This window comes from Mus caroli, unplaced genomic scaffold (assembly GCF_978045245.1).
Source record: "Mus caroli unplaced genomic scaffold, Mus_caroli_1 scaffold_19, whole genome shotgun sequence".
NCBI classification, from domain to species: Eukaryota; Metazoa; Chordata; class Mammalia; order Rodentia; family Muridae; genus Mus; species Mus caroli.
This window is the reverse complement of record NW_028227274.1, coordinates 42437627-42458047: the sequence shown is the minus strand read 5'-3', so window position 1 is coordinate 42458047 and position 20421 is coordinate 42437627. Positions and strand designations below refer to the sequence as shown.

The 20421-nt window shown below is 44.3% G+C and overlaps 1 protein-coding gene across 3 annotated transcripts in view; it reads left to right on the top strand.

The window, feature by feature from the left end:
* The window catches only part of Mcc (MCC regulator of Wnt signaling pathway), a 387208-nt gene that overhangs the window by 312784 nt on the left and 54003 nt on the right, over positions 1-20421 (top strand). For all 3 annotated transcript variants that reach the window (XM_085833615.1, XM_021150247.3, XM_021150249.3), the window contains 2 exons: positions 7358-7521; positions 9140-9346. In XM_085833615.1, the coding sequence (XP_085689741.1) occupies positions 7358-7521; positions 9140-9346 (371 nt within the window). The remainder of the gene's footprint in view (positions 1-7357; positions 7522-9139; positions 9347-20421) is intronic.

Sequence of the window (20421 nt, the reverse complement as noted above, 5' to 3'; positions counted from 1 at the left end):
AAGAAAGTACTTCATGTTGCTGATGCTTGGATGCTAGAACATGTGTGTGCTTAAACAAACACACACACACACACTTACTTTGTACAGGGCTCTGTAGCTGCCATAGTGATCAACACTGCAAAAGGACCCTTCACACCATCTCAGCATGGGAGTGGATGAGGAGCTCAGAGCACAGGGGCCTATGACCATGGCAGAGGGCCTTGCGGGCTTAGCGAGGGCTGGCGTTCCTCTCAGATCACGATTTCCGGTCTTCAGAGTTACTTCTTAGAGGTCCAGAAGGCAATTCCAAAGACTTATCTGTCAGGTTGCCAAAAAAATGGGACCTCCTACCCCAAAGGTACCCCCCACCCCCGTCCTCTGCATTGCTGGGGGTTACAGTGCTTTCCAGCTATACATTCGATGATCAGCATTTACATAATATGGAGAAACGTGAAACTAGGGCCATTTTTCATGCTTTGCAAGATGTATTGCCACGTTGGGGGCCTAAAAGGGACATCTAAGGCAGCTGGGCTGGCCTGCTACATAGGGGAGGCTTCATCCGGCTGATGTTCGGTAATCCTTATGCCTTCATATTTACAGCCACATTTGCTGTCTCACAGAAGCAAACTGTCAGAAATCTCTCGTGACAACAGCCAACAGGAAGACAAGCCTCAGGCTGGCAAAACATTGCCGAAACAGTGAACATAGAGCCTCCTTTTCACTGAGCTGAAAGACACAGAAGTGAGGCCTGGCAGGGGCGGGGGCTGGGTGGCTTGCTGGCCTCAGGACCCCCAGTCTGAGTTATACCCATTTGCCCGTGGCAGGGACACTCGCCAGGGACTTGCCCTACACTGAAAAGGGAATCTTTATAGTGGTGCCTGTCTCAGTTTTTTTCTGTCAACTCTGAATACAACTTACTTGTTTCTGAGAGAGAAAGAAGAAAGCTGTATTCACACACCAACAAGTGTCTAATTGGGCAGTGGTGACACAGACCTTTAATCCAAGCACCTGGGAGGCAGAGGCAGGCAGATTTCTGAGTTCAAGGCCAGCCTGGGCTACACAGAGAAACCCTGTCAGAAAACCAAATGAAATAAATAAATAAATAAAAATTAAAAAAAGTAGTGTCTAATCATGCTGGATTATGGTGGGTGTCTCTAAACTACATGGCCCTTTCTTTAAATGGTGGCAGGGCAATCTAAGTCTCTAAATCAGTGATTCTCAACCTTCCTAATGCTGCAATCCTTTAATACATTTCCTCATGTTGTGTTGACCCCCCCAACCATAAAATTATTTTTGTTGTTACTTTGTAACTGTAATTTTGCTACTGTTACTAATGCTATTGTAAGTATCTGTGTTTTCTGATGGCATTAGGCAGCCCCTGTGAAAGGTTCAATCCACCCCTGAAGAGAGTCACAATGCAGAAGTTGAGAACCACTGCTCTAAATCCACAGGAAAGTAGACTCAGACTGTCTCTTCTCCCGTTGCTACCAGAAGTCTTGTTACATTTAGAGAAGAGAGCAAAGTGTGGGAGCTTCAGACCCCCACAGATGTAGACAGCAGCAGTACCCTGCCTCACACATAGCCTTGGTGAACCGTGGTCACACCAGGTCTCACTGACCTGAAGGTTGCTGCACTGAATCTAGCACTTACAGACCAAGAATAAATTGTATAAAAGGAAATATAAATTGTAATGAACTTATAATGGTAACAATACATCAAACTCACTTAAAAAAAAAGTTGCAGACACTGAAGCTTGCCAGGTTTGTAGACACATCTTTGGCTATAATTGTCTGGTTTTCACTCTCTACTTGAAGGAGGAGCCTGTTCTGTTTATTCTCCCATGTCCTGTTACAGAAAATTAAATATTCGAGGACCAAATGCTTAGATTATCTGAGCTTAGCCTTCCTGAGAACTCTCTCCATTGAAGGTTAATATGAGGGGAACTCGTGAGATGTGCAGTCTCCGTGACACTGGGCGAAGAGACAGTGGTGTGGCCTCACAATGCATGAGAAGTCCGTGTATGTAAGCTCTTGCAGACCTGTTTCCCAACACACATCGTCTCTCTTATGAAACTGGAATGCTTCCTCCCTCCTGACAGGAGATAATTCACTTTTTCTCTGGCAGCCAGAAAGCTCAGGGCTAAATCAACAAAATCAGCCCCGCAGCTGTGCTGTTCTGGATTTGCTTCCAAAGCCGTCTTCCTTGGTCGCACTGGCTCCGCATCCCTGTCATTTGTAGCTGCTTGTCAAAAGCTGCTAGTGTTTTTCTTTTAAGGGATGATATAAATAAGCCGCGTTAAAGAATGCATAGTGGACACAGAGAGCCTCCTGTCTCCTGGAGGTTAAGCAGAGACAACGCTTATCTTCTCTACATAAAGCAGAGCTTTGCTGAAGGCCCCTCCAGGCTGCCCTTCCCAGAGGTCCCTGAGGTGTCGGCTAGAGTGTGAACAAGCCCATAACACTCAGCAGTTGCCTAGGTTCCCCGCATCTTTATCGGATATTCCTCCATCCCACCCCATGCATTTGTTAATGGATAGCTGCTCAGCCTCCTTCTGAACGAGCGTAAACTTGAAGGTGTTTTCTACTTCCTGCACACTGGTTAGCTTTCGAGTTCCTGTCTTATGTATTAAAATAAGTTTATTATTTTTGTTGTGGCTATACACACACACACACACACACACACACATATATATATATAAAACCATGATATACAACATGGTAAACATTTTAAAGTAAACAGCCTGGAGTTTAAAGTGCTCCTTAATTTTCTGGCCATCATCACTAACCTGTTTACTCCCTAAACCCTACACACAAAAGAGTAACTGCCTGATGTTACCTTCCCAGCCCTTTTTCTCTTCTCTTCTCTTCTTCTCTTCTCTTCTCTTCTCCTCTTCTCTTCTCTTCTCTTCTCTTCTCTTCTCTTCTCTTCTCTTCTCTTCTCTTCTCTTCTCTTCTCCTCTTCCTCTTCCTCTTCCTCTTCCTCTTCCTCTTCCTCTTCCTCTTCCTCTTCCTCTTCCTCTTCCTCTTCCTCTTCCTCCCCTCCCCTCCCCTCCCCTCCCCTCCCCTCCCCTCCCCTCCCCTCCCCTCCCCTCCCCTCCCCTCCCCTCTCTCTCTCTCTCTCTCTCTCTCTCTCTCTCTCTCTCTCTCTCTCTCTGCATTTGCTTCTTCTAAACAGCCCATAAAAGTAGAATCATATATTTGTCCTTGACTCATTTCCTGTAACATAATGCTATTAAGTTTCATTCGCATTCTAGTCACAGAATTATCATACAAATCCCTTAGTCTCTCAGAGTCCTTTTCGAGTTGATATCCCTCATATCCCTCTGTTGTCTCTTCTAATGGATGATCCAGGGAAGGCAGTATGCAGACTTGTGCCTCTATGCCCAGAGAACCCTATCCTGGGTTGGTAACATGACCCTGGCTATAGAGAACCCCTGTCATGGTTCCTGCTCTCCTGCCAACCCCCATGTAACTTGAGTGATAAGTGAGCAAAAGACTTGAAGCCAAGACATCTCCTGTGAGAGGGGTCTCATCTGCCTGTCTTCTGAGGCCATGAAGATATGAGTGGCCTGAGAGAGGGACCGTACCATGCTGTGAGGGGTGCTGGCTCTGCCCTGGTTAATTATGAATGCCACCTCCCAGAAGGACCTACTGCTCTGTCTGGGACACCTGGATGTTGCAATTATTGTCTTTTCATGCAAACTTCCACTACCACAGCCTTTGGTATTGAATGTCCAGTTTCTGACTGGTGCTGGGTTGTGTCAGATGAAGAAGTTTCTGATTATTACAAGTGAATATGTAGAAAAATATGCCACCTGTTTCCTGTCTGGAGCAATACTGATAACTGGGTGATGGCGGGGATGGGTGCTTGGTGGCAATGTCTCATGCCCCTCCCCACACCACACCACACCCCACAGCTGTTCCACATCTGTTCATGCTAGTCTGGCCACCTTGTTTTCCTTGAGTCTCTAACTAGAGCACAGTAGCAGAGGACAGTGACATGTCAGTAGATACTTAGGGGAGTGTGTATGAATAACAGACAGGGGGTAGGGGTCATCATCTAGCAGGTACACATTTGTCTTCCTAAGACCAAAGAAACCATTTATAGCTCTCCTTTCAGAGCAGAGACACAGAGCATTTCTAATATATTTGTTTGTTTGTTGGAGTGCAGGGTCTCCTGTACTCTAGACTGCCTCAAACACACTTCATAGTTGAGGTTGACCTCCTCTCTCAACCTCTCCAGTATGGGCTTCCCAGAATGCACTAGTACATCAGGCTTAGTATGTTCTCACATAAATGACTCTCTCCCACCATTCTTCACTGAAGAGATAATGTGGCCCTGTGCTCTTTAGGGCAGTGTTTACAGCTTGGTGGCAGGTTCCACAAGACTTTAGTGTTGGCGCCATACTTGGGTGAGCTTCTCAGAACTGAAGCCAGTCTCTTTTTCATCTGGAAACTCTGCTTTCAAACTGTGGTCAGGGCCCAGACACTGTCTGACAACGGTGTGAGAAATACTGCCAGAACCCTTGTCCCTGCTCTTCCTTCTGTTCCCCAAGGCCACCACTTTGCTGCTGTACCCCGAGAACTGTTTAGCAGTTATAACCAGCACGACCCACACACCATTGGGTGGGCCTGTGTGGACAAAGTGTGGAATGGCTGGATATAAATTCTTTTACCTCTGCCCTACTGATAAGGACTTCCAGATCCGGAAATGTTCGCGCAGCCCGGATACCAGGCAACCTGCACCTGAGTGCGAATGGTCATTCAGAGGCTGGATGGAGTGTTAACTGAATGAGCTGCTCAACACATGGACCACCTTGCCTCAATTTGGAGCTGAGCCCATGTCTTTCCTGTCCTGGTGAACTGCTGTGATGACCATCCCCCTCCCACCCCACCCCCATCCCCCCAGCATCTCCTATGCATAACAAGGAAGAAAAGCTTACCACCAATGTAAAGCATTCTAGTGCTGATGGAGTCCTGTTTCTCAGTGTTGCTGACTCAGCTGTACAGTGTTGATTTTTACTCTTTTAAAATTGCTTTTGATTGTCTACCCTGTTCTATTTTGAGATGCAGTGATAAGGAAGATCAAAGTCCCTTCTTTCGTAATGCATGTGTCTTTAAAAGGGAAAGATAATAAACATACATGTCGTTATCAGATAGTGATGTTTGCCACAAACAAAACAGGATAATGGGGTTGGGACTGGGCAGAGATGAGAGATGGGATCCCCGTGCTCTGGGTAGGAGGACCTTGGTGGGGAAGCAGCGTTTGAGCTTCACAGTAAGTGGAAAAGAGTGTCAGCAGAGGAGGTAGCAGAGAGACATCTGGGATAGATGAGAATTTGACATCTTCTAGTGTGTGTGTGTATGTGTGTGTGTGTGTGTGTGTGTGAGAGAGAGAGAGAGAGAGACAGACAGAGACAGAGACAGAGACAGAGACAGAGATGCAGAGACAGACAGAGGCCCTGTAGCAGGAAGGAGCAGGGAACATAAGTTGGGGATAGAGGATCAAAGCGCTAAGCTAGTGATTCTTAACCATCTTCATATCAAAACCATTTGAGGAATTAAAAACATTCCTAGTATCTAGGCCCCTCCCCCAAAGATCAAGATATAATTGGTCTGGGTGGGGCCTGGAATTGGCATTTTTCCAATATGAAGGTTTTTTTACTACTGTGGTAAGGAGTTTGATCTTAGTTTAGTGGTAAGGAGTAGGGGAAGCCATTGGACAGTTTGCCCTAGGAAGGTGCCACATCGGCCTTTAAAGAGGCTCACTGTTGACTGCCCTGTGGGGAGAGGAGGGAGGACGTTACTTGAAGGACCAACTTGAAGAGGAACGATGGTTTGGAGCACAGTGGTACCCACAGAGAGGAAGAGGAGTTGCTCAACTTGAGGATGCTTTGGGGAGGTGTTAGTTACAAGGTGGATTGGATTGAGAATGGGGCACAAAGGGCATTGAATTTGTTTCAGAATTGACAGGAGTTACTGGCTGGATGGTGGGTTCCAGTCAGGGGTGGGGGAGGTGGGGAGAGGGATGGTGAGAGGCAGATGCAATCATTGCATAAGTTAGAGAGGAAGCCCCCTGCTGATTGCTCCCTAAGTTTGGGAAATGAATAGATGTGGGCAGCCAAGGGAGGTTGGTTAAAATATCCTAAGACATCTGTTTCCCATAATGCTGGGCGATTTCTCAAAGTGCTCCAAAGCTTAGCAAAACAAAACAACCCCCCAAAAAACAAACAAACAAACAAACAAAAAACAAACAGAAAATAGTTGTCCATGCTGGTGCATTGAACCTGTGACTGGAAGTGAAACTGGGAATATACCAATGTCTTGCATGCAGGAAAGAAAGATACCAATTTCTTGCATGCAGGAAGCATGCTGGATTTGGGAGAAGAATTTACTTAGGGAGACTGTAGTATCCTCCATGTATAACTTGCTACAATAATTGAAGAGTATGTAATGTACAGAAACCCGAACAATGGGTAAAGAATGGTTGATTCTTAAGGGGATTTCTGTTCACAACAAAGCTATTTTATAACATGTATCTAACTTATTATAATTAATATTCTTTTCCTGACCAGACACCAGAGTCCAGGAGTTTTATAGCAACGCAGATAAAGTAAAATTATTAGAAATTTTTACATTTACATATAAAGATAGAATCTGTTAGAAGTTGGTTATTCCCCAATGGTGGATCATTATCAGTTGGTGTGTCGGGGCGGGGCCGACTGGAAGCTTATTGAAGGCAGGATTCATATTTAACAATTTAGGTTTTGTTAAATGTATTATTTATTTATTTAATGTTCAGTGGTGTTTTGCCTACATGGACGTCTGTGTGAGGGTGTCAGACACCCTGGAACAGGGTGAAGCTGTGAGCTTCCCTGTGGATACTGGGGACTGAACCTGGGTTCTCTGGCAGAGCGGCCCATGCTCCTAACCTATGAGCCATCTCTCCAACCCCCGGTTTCTGTTTTTCAATACCAAATAGCACTACTCACTCTGAGTTTTGTTGTTGTTGTCCAGTGAAGTTGTGAGATCTTTAATGAACGTCTGAAATTGGTGTTTTGTCTGAATGGTTGAGCAGAAGGTTTGACTAGAGGTTGTTTGAAGTCTCTTCTAGGGCATTTTTGCTCTTACTAGTAAGACTCAGTGTGGTTGCCCTTGCTCGAAAGGCAAGAGAATTCTGGGTGGAGCAGGTATTTAACAAAAGGCCAAAGTCTTAAACTCCTTAATAAGTGGTTTGTTCGCAGCCTGTGTAATGAGGATGAACGAAGTTAGCTTTGAAAACGCATTGCTCCTAAGTGAGCCCCCTATGGTGAAATCAGTGGAGAGCATTTCTTGCTAGCTAGCCTGTTTAACAGATACTACCTTTACTCTCCTCTTAGATAACTGCAGTGACTTGAACTCAGAACTGCAGAGGGTGCTGACCGGTCTGGAGAGTGTCGTCTGCGGCAGGAAGAAGAGCAGCTGTAGCCTCTCTGTGGCTGAAGTTGACAGGCACATAGAGCAGCTCACTACGGCCAGCGAGCACTGCGACTTGGCCATTAAGGTGGGGGGCTGCTTCTCTCTTTGCATTGCTTTCTGAGGGGAGGCGAAGGGAGAGGGCAAACTCCTTTCTTGACATAAGGCTTTCTTGAATACCTATTAGCCATTGAAAGCCATACAAATGTATTGAGCCATTGGCTAGAAGCAGGAGCCCTATACATATTTCTTGGGCTAAATGACTTCCGGGGCGGGGGGGCAGGGAGGCATATCAACAATGACACACCTTGGCTTTGCACCAAAAAAGGATGATTTACTTGGGAATTGTTACATTTGTAGCATTAAACCACTTCAAGTCCTTCTTGATCCTGGGTCTTGGGTGTATTTCTATTGCTTCACTGTGGCTTAGTGTCCTGGACCTTGCAACTTATACTTCCAGGTCTTACAGGAACTTATGCAAAGGCACAGTCTGGTCTGTCAGGAAGAATTCTGGACTTCCCAAGAGGGTAGTAGTGCCTCTAGATGAATCATGAAATGCCATTCCAGTACAGCTGCTTCTCCAGTTGCAGATGGGAAGGACTGGCCCACTAATGTTTCTGTCTCTGGAGTCTCCCAAGTCCCAGATTTGATTGTAATGCTAACTTGGAACTCCATTCTCCTCAGTGGTGGGGTAGGGGTGGGGTGGGCAAGCACTTCTGGTAACTAGCAATGGAGAGAGCAGAGCCAAATAGACTCTTGGATTTGAAAGGAAAGTCAAAGGGTCACTTAGGGAAGGAGGCAGCAAGATTTGGGTCACCAGTCTTCCTAAGGGGAAATGGTGTGAGCCCTCTCCAGTGACTGGCCACTGTGTGTTTGGTGTTGGGTCTCTTCTGGTTCTCATCAGTATGTGTTCTCTCTACTCAACAATTCCCCTTCTATTTAAAAACCAGCTGGCCTGGGCTCTTTGTAAAAGGACAATATGGATGAATAGTTTCTCAGCAGAGAAAGTTCTTCCTAATTGTATGTGTCTTCCTGGTCCTTTAATCCCATGTTTAAAGAACTCTCCAAATAATATTAAGATTGTTCTATTTGCGTTGTATTCATCTTAATAACTAAATCAAGCCCTGCTGTCTGAGGAACCTCCCTGGCAGGCCTGCCCTTTCCGGTGTCACTGACGCTTTATTCTTGTCTTTGCCATCTTGGGACTGAACCTCATTCACACCATCTGAATTCTGATGTGACACCAAGAGTGGGAAATGGTGATGTCACCTGCCTTCCTGCTGAGCTGGCTCACGGGGGCCTGTAATTTAGGAAACTTACAATTAGACACCGTGCACAGCCGGCAACCTCGTGTCTGTCACAGCATTTTCAGGATCCCTCACTGGCCTGCTGCCTGGATGCAAATTGACCAGCTCTGGGACTCTTTAAGGAAATAAACATTGTGTGGGCACCACACACAGACTCAGCACTGAGAAGGGACTCTTGTTGTCCTTAACTCTGGGGACCACTGAGTAGTACAAACTAGGATGCAGGCAAGTGACAACCTCATCTGAGTCTGAGGGATGCCTGTGGGCATAGCGACATCACTATGTGTATAGAGTTCTCCATTCAGCTCCTGGGCTCCCAGGTTCCTATGCCACCTCGATCCTTCCTGAACCCTTTCTCCATGGTAGTTAGCCTATCTTTGATGTATGACTATTTTTCAGACAGTTGAGGAGATCGAGGGAGTTCTAGGTCGGGATCTGTATCCCAACCTGGCTGAGGAGCGGTCCCGGTGGGAGAAAGAACTGGCTGGATTGCGGGAAGAGAATGAAAGCCTGACGGCCATGCTATGCAGCAAAGAGGAGGAGCTGAACCGGACCAAGGCCACTATGAACGCCATCCGTGAGGAGCGGGACAGGCTTCGGAGGCGGGTGAGCATGCAGCCAGACATGGCTTAGGTCTGGGGATGGGGTGGTTGGACAGACAGAGTCTGGACTCGTAGGGAAATCTCAGTCTTGGGACTCACTAGTTCTGACGTTGTTCATGAAAGTAGTTCTAAGGTCCTTAGGGGTAGAGCTAAGATCACAAATACATCCTTCTCAGGAGTCCTAAAACTGAGAGATGGCAAAATTATGTCTGGGCAGCAAATCTCAGTCTACTCTACCGGGATGCATGTCTTCCACTAGCTCAATTAAAATATTCTGTTAAGACCGTCTAGTGATATTTTATAATTGGAAAACATAGAAATTTCCCCTTCTTTCTTTACATTTTTTGTTAACTCTATAGTAGCTCCTCTCATTTATATCAAATGAGTCTCTTCTACAGACTATTATAACTGTATGTGTGTATGAGTGTCTGTGCACTTGGGTTTATGTATGGGTACATATGCATTTGTGTAGTGTGCCTATATGTGAGTTTGCACAGGTGTACATATGAGAATGGCAGGGATGTCCCAGTATCCCCATGAGGACTGGTGCTTGTTTGAGAACTGTGGTGACAGGACATATTTCTGTCACTAAAGATGCTGATGGTCCAACATTGAAGATTAGCATCAACTTTTCCAATGATACATGTGCACCTGCCAGGGCCCATATATTCTTTGGCTGGCTATGATATCTTGACCTATGATGGGGCTGAGGGTAGAATCAGAAACAATTCTTTCTGAACTTCACTTTGAATTACAGGGCTTCCTTTACTCTCTGTCTCAATTAAGACAGTATAGGCGGTTTCTCTCTAGTCATTTCCTCACTGGTGATTCTGCACATGGTGTTTAATCAGACACATCTTGTAAGTTCATGGAGCATTCAGTATTCATTGGGGGTAGGTGGGGAGTAAATTACTAGTTTTGAAGGTTGTAAACCCCATCCCTCATTGTTGCTAATGTCATAATTAAAGAGCTATTATCCTGCATCTATCTGGACAACATCTTTCTGAGCTCACATAAACTTGATTCGAGGAGCCACCTGTATCAGATTCTCCCTACTCGCATTGGGGGCTATCACATATCCTAGTCAGCAAAGCCTTTATCTGGAGATCCCGGTGAAGTCGACTTAGCATGGAGGCCAGTAGCACCTGTAATTTCCTGGGTCATGCTCAGGCAATCTTTATGACTGATAGTCTAATTAGGCGTGTGTTTGCTCTTACAGGACGCATTCTGATGACTCATGTGCTGCAACATGAATGTTGGCCTTCAGTCTAAACATACATTGTGTTTTATAGTAAATTCCTTTCTCTAATGTGAGTTACTGAGACACAAAAGAACCCTTGGTTATAACTAAAGAGAAAGAAAAAGCCAGTCTTCCTTCCGTCCAGAGCTTTTTCCAGCTATAGAGCACCATACTAAGGTGGTGCACACATCACTTTTGAGACTCCTGGAACCAAACTACTGGGGCTCACAGCCTGATCTGCAAAGGCAATGCATGCCTTTGGCAAGGCACCTGGCATCTCTATGCCTGTTTGCTTCATCATGAACTAAGTAAGGGTGATGATGATACCTGCTTCAGAAAGAGTAAATAATACAAAATAGTCACACAGTAAGTGCGCAAACATAAGGGGTAGCTGTTTTGAGTAAGATCCAGATTTGAGTAGTATGGGCGATTTACCTCTACACCTTCTTATCCATAAGGATTCTTAGGTGTTTGACTGTCTCTAACCTGGACAGTGAATAATTGAATGTAAACTCATGCACATCTGAGTACATACACATTTCTGTCAAAATATGTATCATTTTTACCCAGTTGTGTGTGCTGCTGTTATACTTTCTGAAAATTTATACAATGTACACATCTCATTTATCTTCAAATGACGAAACCTGAAGTGATGTGTGTTTCTTCAAACGTCCTCTGGAATTTGTATGTTTACCCAAGAGTTGGATTAACTTTTTTTATTTCTAAACAGTTATGAATCTGAAAGAATTTTCTAGGCTCTTTTGAATGCCACTTTTGTGGACTTTAAATACTGGAAGACTTCCACCCCACCATTACCCAGCATATGCCATTTCCCCGAAGAGGGATCGGTCTCTTGTGGTCTTCTGTTTGCATGGTCTGCAGCCTCAGAGAGCGAGTAAGGTTCAATTTCGTGTTTGTCTCTGGGAGTCTGCAGAGTACATAGATGTTTTGTCTTTCTGTTTCTGTTGTGGCTTTGGGATCCCAGTTCATCAGCATGGCCTGAAAAGCAACGGGGGCCACAGGTTTTTTCCTTTGTCCATCTTTATTGCTCGGACTTTGACCAGATCAGTGAAATTGGTGCATGGCCCCTGCCTGTAATTAAGCCAAGTGCTCTACATAGGTCTTCTGAGCCTTGTCCAAGATTTAATTAAATTAGGTCTTTAATGCAGTCAATTAACAAATTGAGCTACTAGGCAGAACAGTAACTAAGGGACAACAGGGAAGCTTTTATTATTGGTCTCTGTTCATTATTAAATGAGATAATCATTTGTTTCTGAAAATCCTGTGATATAAATATTTCCTCACACTTACAAAAGCAGATTCAATCTCAGGGAAGTAGAATTAAGAACTCAAAAGAGAAAACACTTCTTTCTTCTTCCATCCATTTGTACTCTTCATAAATGCTTTGTCTTCTCTAGCCAGGTCTGGGTCACAGTGATAAACTGGATACCATTGCTGGCTTCAGGGCTACTGGAGAATTGATGCGGTGTTATAGGTCAATGGATTCACAGTGGGCAAAGAAGTACACATAAAGCAGACATAGGCTAGCAAGGTACAGTTTCTTCATACTATTTGCACTTTTGACCTAATTTGCTTAGGTCAGCTGCCATGCAGCCAAAATGATCAACTCGTTCCCTCGTCCATTTGGCTAAACAAGTATGCTGGGACCACAAAGCCAGTGAGTCCACACCCCACTGAATCATAGACCTGAAACAAATAGACCACAGCGGTCCCTTTGGAAGCCTTATATTCTTTCAAAAGTTGTTCATGTCCATGGCATAAGGTGGTAGTGCCAACAATTTCTTCCTTCTACCCTGCATCCTACCTGAGTCTTTTCTGTGTGTCTTGAAGTGAGTTCCATACTCTTCTCCATGGATGCCTGGTCTCTCTGGTCAGCACCGTAATTGACCAGTATATCAGTAGAACTTTGCTGATGAAGGACACGCTCTTTCCTATGGTGTGATGGGGAGCTTTGAGAGGAGCCCCAAGCAAAGCTCTGGATCTACCACCTTGTTGGGAGGGGTTCAAGGATCCCCTAGGAAAGTAGTGCTCACCCTGTGTGGTGAGGGAACACTGGGGCAATTCTTCCTGTTGTCACATTTGAGTTTGACTCTTCATCCCTGCCCTTGCTGTCCCTGCCAGGATGCCCACGGCTAACTCTTGACTGTAAAAGAAACAGCTATCTGATTATTAGACATCTGTGAGGAAATTAGGGCGCTACACTCACCCTTTCTTCTGTGTAGCCATTTGATAATCAGATTCAGGTACTTTCTGGGGCTTAAAAACAAAGGAGAAGGGAACACACCTGCAAAATACTAGAGCTGCTACAAAAATACAGTTTTAATTTTCTTTTCCTATTTTGTGGCCCGCTTCAAACACCTCAAAAATATGCTATTGGTGATAACATAACATTTGCCTAAATTTCTGTTTAAGTTAGCTTCCTAAAAATAAGCCTATATTTTCTGTGCGTGGATTCCCATTTCATATTTATTTGAAGGCTCTGCGAAGGGACATGGAAAATCCCCACTAAGAATGGTTCGCTGCCAAATCGAACATCTGGGCCCAAAGAAGGCAGTGTTGCATGTGGGAATAGACTGCCCTAAACATTCTGTACAACCTTTCTAACCTAATGGGTTTTGCCCTTCTGTAGCTTAGGTATTGTCTCTCCCACATTAGTTCCAATATACAGCAAAACCAAGAGTTACAGTCTCATTGCCCGAAACTGCAGGTATCTGTGAGCATGGCCACAGGTAACTTCAAAACTCATCTATCAATGGCTAATGACATTCCTTATTCCACTTGGGACCCCAGTGCCATCTTTAATCCTTGCATGTCATTAATCCATGAACCACATTCATAGGTGACTTAAGAAACAGATCATCATACAATTGCCTATGTTGTCCATGACCAGCATCATAGCATCTGGGCCTCCTGCTCAGGGTCCAGAAACAAATTAAAACAAAGTGGAACAGATGACCACCAAATCCCTTCAGGCTTTCTGCTTCCCACAAACACAACAGCAGCTGGTGGCCTGGTTCCTTGAACAGGGCAGTGCTTTGGGGAGGTCTCTGGAGTCTGCTGGCTGAGTCCTTGGGTGGATGAGTTTTCCTCAAGTTTTGCCAGTGGCCCCTTTGAATGGTATGCCAGGTCATTTGCTCTGCAGAAGCACTGAGGATGTCTGCCCCACACCACTCATCTCTGTCCCTCCCTTACTGCTCTCTTCCCACTTTCTCCTGGCTTTAGTTTTCTATGCCTATATCTTTGGAAATTCCTTTAGCAAAGAGCTAGAAACAGTAAATCTATCATCTTGAGAGTGTCTTTGATTTTTTTGCCCAAAACCTTTCAAAGTTCTTTTTTAACATCAAATTTATTTTGTAACTCATACATAAAAAATATTAATATTTGTGCCCAGGATTGGGATTCCATGTAATGTTTTGAAACATGTAACACTGGCAAATGTTAAAAATCTGTTTAAATTTAGCTGTATCCACAAACAGTTGTGATTTCTTAATGGGAAAAGTACTCAAAGTTCTTTCTTTTAGCTCTTTAAAGGATATATAGTACACAGTTGCCATCAGCAGTGGCCATACACAGCAGAGCATACCAGAACTTCTGAGTCCTCACCATAACCTAGAGCCCACTGGCAATCCAAACCTACCCCTACCAGTTCCCATTCTAGCTCCTGGAAAGCACGATTCTACTTCCAATTTAACTTTTTCCCCATATTTTTCTCGTGTGCATGTATAGTACATAGGTGTGTGTGAGCATGTGTGTGCATGTGTGTGTGTGTGTGTGTGTGTGTATGTGTGTGTGAGCATGTGTGTGCATGTGTGTGTGTATGTGTGTGTGAGCACGTGTGTGCATGCACGTGTGTGTGTTTTATGTGTATGAATGTGAGTAAGCATGTGTGTGCACACTGTGGAGGCATCCGGAATCACCTTTGGGTTATCCTTGATCACACCTGGAGCTCACCAATATGACTAGTCTTGTTAACCAGCTTGCTCTGTCTGTGCCTTCCAGAACTGGAATTACAGTCAGGCCACTGGATGCTCCATGAATCCAGTCCTCTTATTTGTGAGATGAGTACCTTTTAACTGCTGAACCATCTCTAGTCCTGCTTTTTAAAAATTAGGTATTTTCTTCATTTACATTTCAAATGCTATCCCAAAAGTCCCCCATACCCTTCCCCCCACCCCACTCCCCTGCACTCCCACTTCTTGGCCCTGGTGTTCCCCTGTACTGAGGCATATAAAGTTTGCAAGACCAAGGGGCCTTTCTTCCCAATGATGGCCAACTAGGCCATCTTCTGCTACATATGCAGCTAGAGACACGAGCTCTGGGGGTACTGGTTAGTTCATATTGTTGTTCCACCTACAGGGTTGCAGCCCCCTTTAGCTCCTTGGGTACTTTCTCTAGCTCCTCCATTGGGGGCCCTGTGTTCCATCCAGTAGCTGACTGTGAGCATCCACTTCTGTGTTTGCCAGGCCCCGGCATAGCCTCACAAGAGACAGCTATATCAGGGACCTTTCAGCAAAATATTGTTGGTGTATGCAATGGTGTCAGCGTTTGGAAGCTGATTATGGGATGGATCCTTGGGTGTGGCAGTCTCTAGATGGTCCATCCTTTTGTCTCAGCTCCAAAATTTGTCTCTGTAACTCCTTCCATGGATGTTTTGTTCCCAATTCTAAGAAGGGGCAAAGTGTCCACACTTTGGTCTTCGTTTTTGAGTTTCATGTGTTTTGCAAATTGTATCTTATATCTTGGGTATCCTAAGTTTCTGGGCTAATATCCACTTACCAGTGAGTAGATATCATGCGAGTTCTTTTGTGATTGGGTTACCTCACTCAGGATGATGCCCTCTAGGGGTCCATGCATTTGCCTAGGAATTTCATAAATTCACTCTTTTTAATAACTGAGTAGTACTCCATTGTGTAAATGTACTTTCTGTATCCATTCCTCTGATGAGGGATCTAGTCCTGCTTTTAAAAATACTTTTCATTATTAGTTAAGTTTACTCTGAGGCATTAAAATATGTAAAATGTGTTAGTGGTAATGTGATGTTGCAGTGCATCGTGTTGAGTAATGCGAGGTCAAATTAGACTATCTGCTCGGGGTTTTGTTTTCTCTTATAATGAAAAACTAAATCTCTTTTTCAAGCTGTTTGAGAAAAGTCAGCTCTACAATGATTAGGAGAATAATCATTGCCTGTGTAGTAGCATGAATGAGTAATGGCCCCCCTAAGCTCATGCCTTTGGATACTTGGGTAGAGCTGTTTGGGAAGTGTTGTGTGTATTTTTACAATGTTACCAACTTTGGTCAGGGTCAGCTGTGCTATCAGCTCCTCTTGGCTTTCCTTTTGTTTTCCGCCTTTGCTCCAGGAGGTGGTTGTGCTATCAGCCCACTCCCAAGACCCTTGAATCTGAGGACAAAAGATATATACACACAGTTAATTTTTGTATAATTTTGTCTTTTTGGCATAATTGTTTGGCGCAGTGATCTCCCGCCTGAAAAAGCATGTCTTTTCTAATTCATTATCTCTGTCTGTCCATTTGCCCTAAATTTCAGTGGCTAGCCCCTGCAAACATCCTTGGCCTGTAGTGGTGGCCACAGGCCCCAGCTCTCTCCAAGACCTTACGTGATTGCTGCATTCTTCCTCCAAAGCATGGCAGAAAGGGCCTCCCCACTTCTCTGCATCTGTCTTTTCTTCCTGGGACCCAGAAGTCCTGCCCATACCTTCTACCCAGCAATTGGCTCCTGGGTCTTCTTTATTGAAAAATCAAGAACCAATTGGAGAATAGGGTGTTAGTATCAGAACTTCCCCTTACAGGGAAGGGCTAATACACATGACCGTGTCAAAAGAGGCATGTCACTGAGGCTGGGCTTTGGGATTATAAACAAAACAAAATAAAACAAACAAACAAAAAAAACTCTTGGCACTCTCGGTCTCCTTCTCTCCCTCCACCCCTCTCATCTTCTTCCTGCCCCCTACCCCCACCTACTTATGGACCATGATGTGAGATCTTAGCTGCTCCTGCTGCCATGACTTTGGTTCACTATCATGGTCTCTAACCCTCTGAAACTGTAAGCCTCAAATTAGATTCTTTCCTTTATACGTTATATTGGTTGTTGTGTCTTAAGTACAGCAATCTCTAATCACCTTCTATGCAGTAGATACTAAAGTTTCTTTTCTCTAACTAAAACTTACTGTCTAAAAATGTCCACCACTCCTACCCACTAAGCTCCAGCCTTTGATAACTTCCGTTCTATTCTCAACTTCTGAGAGGTCAACCTTTTCTTTTTACTAGTGAGTGTTGTTCAGTGTTGATACATGTATCATTTCATATCCATGATGTATTCATTTATCATAAACTTAATGGCTAAAAATACTCAGATTTGGTCAGGCATGGTAGCCCAAGTCTTTGATCCCTTGGGATGCAAAGGCTGATTTCTAGGAATATGAGGCCATGCTGCTTTAGTGAGTTCCAGGCTATCCAGGGCTGTATAGTGAGACTCAATCTCAAACAAGTACAACAACAACAACAACAACAAAACAAAAAGCAAACAAACTACCCCAAGCTTCAGACTTATAATCATAAAGCTTTGGAAGTCAGAATCTAAAGTTTATCACTCTTATTAACTTCCAAGTGTCAGCAGGACTGTGGATTTCTGGAAGCATGAAAGGAGTCAGCCCCCTGCCTTCACAGCATCCAGGGGAAGCTGCCCTCTGTAGCCTTGCCCCTCCCTCCAGCTTCTAGGCAAGCCACAAGGCATCTTCAAAACTAGACTTTACAATTGTTTCCTTTCTTCCATGGCCCAGATGAGGACCTCCCCACCTCAGCTTCTGTTTGCCATTTATAGGTGTTGGGGTATGAGGGTGTGGCCTGGCCCACAGTCTGCTGTGTATTAGAGTTTATGTGACAGTTTTTTTTTCTTTTAGCATTGGATTAATTTTCTCAAGACTGTCAGTCATAATTGAAGGCTAGGCACTACTGTAGTGAATGAAGCAAATCAATATTCTTGCTTTCAGAGGCCATCATAAGGGACAATCTTTTTTTGTTTTGTTTTGTTTTTTTTTAATTGGGTATTTATTTCATTTACATTTCCAATGCTATCCGAAAAGTCCCCCACACCCTCCCCCACCCACTCCCCTACCCACCCACTCCCACTTCTTGGCCCTGGCATTCCCCTATACTGAGGCATATAAAGTTTGCACGACCAATGGGCCTCTCTTTCCACTGATGGCCGACTAGGCCATCTTCTGATTCATATGTAGCTAGAGACACGAGCTCCAGGGGGGGGTGGGGAGGTCTTGGTTAGTTCATATTGTTGTTCCACCTATAGGATTGCAGATCCCTTCAGCTCCTTGGGTGCTTTCTCTAGCTCCTCCATTGGGGGCCCTGTGATACATCCAATAGCTGTCTGTGAGCATCCACTTCTGTGTTTGCCAGGCTCTGGCATAGTCTCACAAGAGACAGTCATATCTGGGTCCTTTCAGCAAAATCTTGCTAGTGTATGCAATGGTGTCAGCGTTTGGAAGCTGATTATAGGATGGATCCCCGGATATGGCAGTCTCTAGATGGTCCATCCTTTTGTCTCAGCTCCAAACTTTGTCTCTGTAACTCCTTCCATGGTTGTTTTGTTCCCAGTTCTAAGAAGGGGCAAAGTGTCCACACTTTGGTCTTTGTTCTTGTTGAGTTCCATGCTTTTAGCAAATTGTATCTTATATCTTGGGTATTCTAAATTTCTGGGCTAATATCCACTTATCAGTGAGTACATATTGTGTGAGTTCTTTTCTGATTGTGTTACCTCACTCAGGATGATGCCCTCCAGGTCCATCCATTTGCCTAGGAATTTCATAAATTCATTCTTTTTAATAGCTGAGTAGTACTCCATTGTGTAAATGTACCACATTTTCTGTATCCATTCCTCTGCTGAGGGGCATCTGGGTTCTTTCCAGCTTCTGGCTATTATAAATAAGGCTGCTATGAACATAGTGGAGCATGTGTCCTTCTTATCGGTTGGAACGTGTGTTCTGGATATATGCCCAGGAAAGGTATTGCAGGATCCTCCGGTAGTACTATGTCCAATATTTTGAGGAACTGCCAGACTGATTTCCAGAGTGGTTGTACAATCTTGCAATCCCACCAACAATGGAGGAGTGTTCCTCTTTCTCCACATCCTTGCCAGCATCTGCTGTCACCTGAATTTTTGATCTTAGCCATTCTGACTGGTGTGAGGTGGAATCTCAGGGTTGTTTTGATTTGCATTTCCCTGATGATTAAGGATGTTGAACATTTTTTTTCAGGTGCTTCTCAGCCATTTGTTATTCCTCAGGTGAGAATTCTTTGTTTAGCTCTGAGCCCCATTTTTTAATGGGGTTAATTGATTTTCTAGAGTCCACCTTCTTAAGTTCTTTATATATATTGGATATTAGTCCCCTATCTGATTTAGGATAGGTAAAGATCCTTTCCCCATCTGTTGGTGGCCTTTTTGTCTTATTGAAAGTGTCTTTTGCCTTGCAGAAGCTTTGCAATTTTATGAGGTGGGACAATCTTTTAAAATTTGATATCAGACTTGGTATGGTAGTCTACACTTGTCATTCCTGGGGCTCATGTGGCAAAATATCAGAACAGTATGGGCTACATGCTGAGATTTGAATGCAAGCAGAGAGAGAGAGAGAGAGAGAGAGAGAGAGAGAGAGAGAGAGAGAGAGAGAGAGAGAGAGAGAGAGAGAGAGAGAGAGAGAGACCACATATTTCTTTTAGGAATCCTGGATAGGTCTATTGTGACATAGTCTGCTTTTTATCTAGAGCAGACTCCTCTGGGTTACTTGGCTGCCGCTCTCCTTTCCTCCTCTCTAAATTTGCTACTCCATATCTGGCAGCTTCCTGGTCAAAGTATTCTGATCCCTAATGTCACTAAGTTGAGTTAGTTACAAGTTTGATGTCTGAGGTAGGAAGAAGCTTGGCAATATACACCAGTGTTAGATCATAGTAAGGTCCTACAGTGTGCGGCTAGGACAGACTTGAAACCCACATCCAAACGTGCCAAGTTCTGAGTTATTGATTTAGACATAGGGTTCAATCAAGCTGAGTTTGGACACATGATCTTTCTAGCCTTCTTAATGCTGGAATTATAGAACTGTGCCACCCCACACTTAGTTTGGGACTTTTGTTTCTGACAGTTGCCCCTTCTTCACTGCTCCAGTGAGATTCTATGAGCTCGTAGAGTAGCATTCTTTGCACCGATTTCAAGGACAGATGTAATAGCAGCCTTTGGGCTTGGTTGGGCAGAGAACTCTTTGGCCCAGGAGCCCACTCCCTGTCTCTTGCCCTCCTTCCTGTCCTTTATGTTGTCAGCTCTTAGGTCTGGAAACTGGAGATTTCACTGTCTTTCCTTTGCCCTGGGCAATGAGTTTTTCTCTCATGATACCTTTCCCATACAGCAACATTTCCATGCATCGTTAGGAAGAGTGCTTATTGGCTTTGGCTAAGGCCATCTTGTGTTGAAGTTTTAAGTTGTGTTATGCACAGTCACTGGGACAGCAACCTTTGAACAGCTGTTTTCAGCCCCACTTCTCATCTTGTGGGAATCTGTCAGTGTGAATCTAGTCCCTGCTGACCATCTTGTCAGTAGATGCACTGGCCACTTGCCTTCAGATGCACCACATAATGTTCTGATTCTTCTCTCAGTGGGATGTCTTACTCCTCTCTAGCCTTTTTGTAATACACACCACTCTTATTTCTATGAATGCCTTATACACATTCTTCTCTCTTTTCTACCCTTTACTATTATTTTAATAAGGTTTTCAGAGTTAGAAGATAACGTGTCCTTAGACA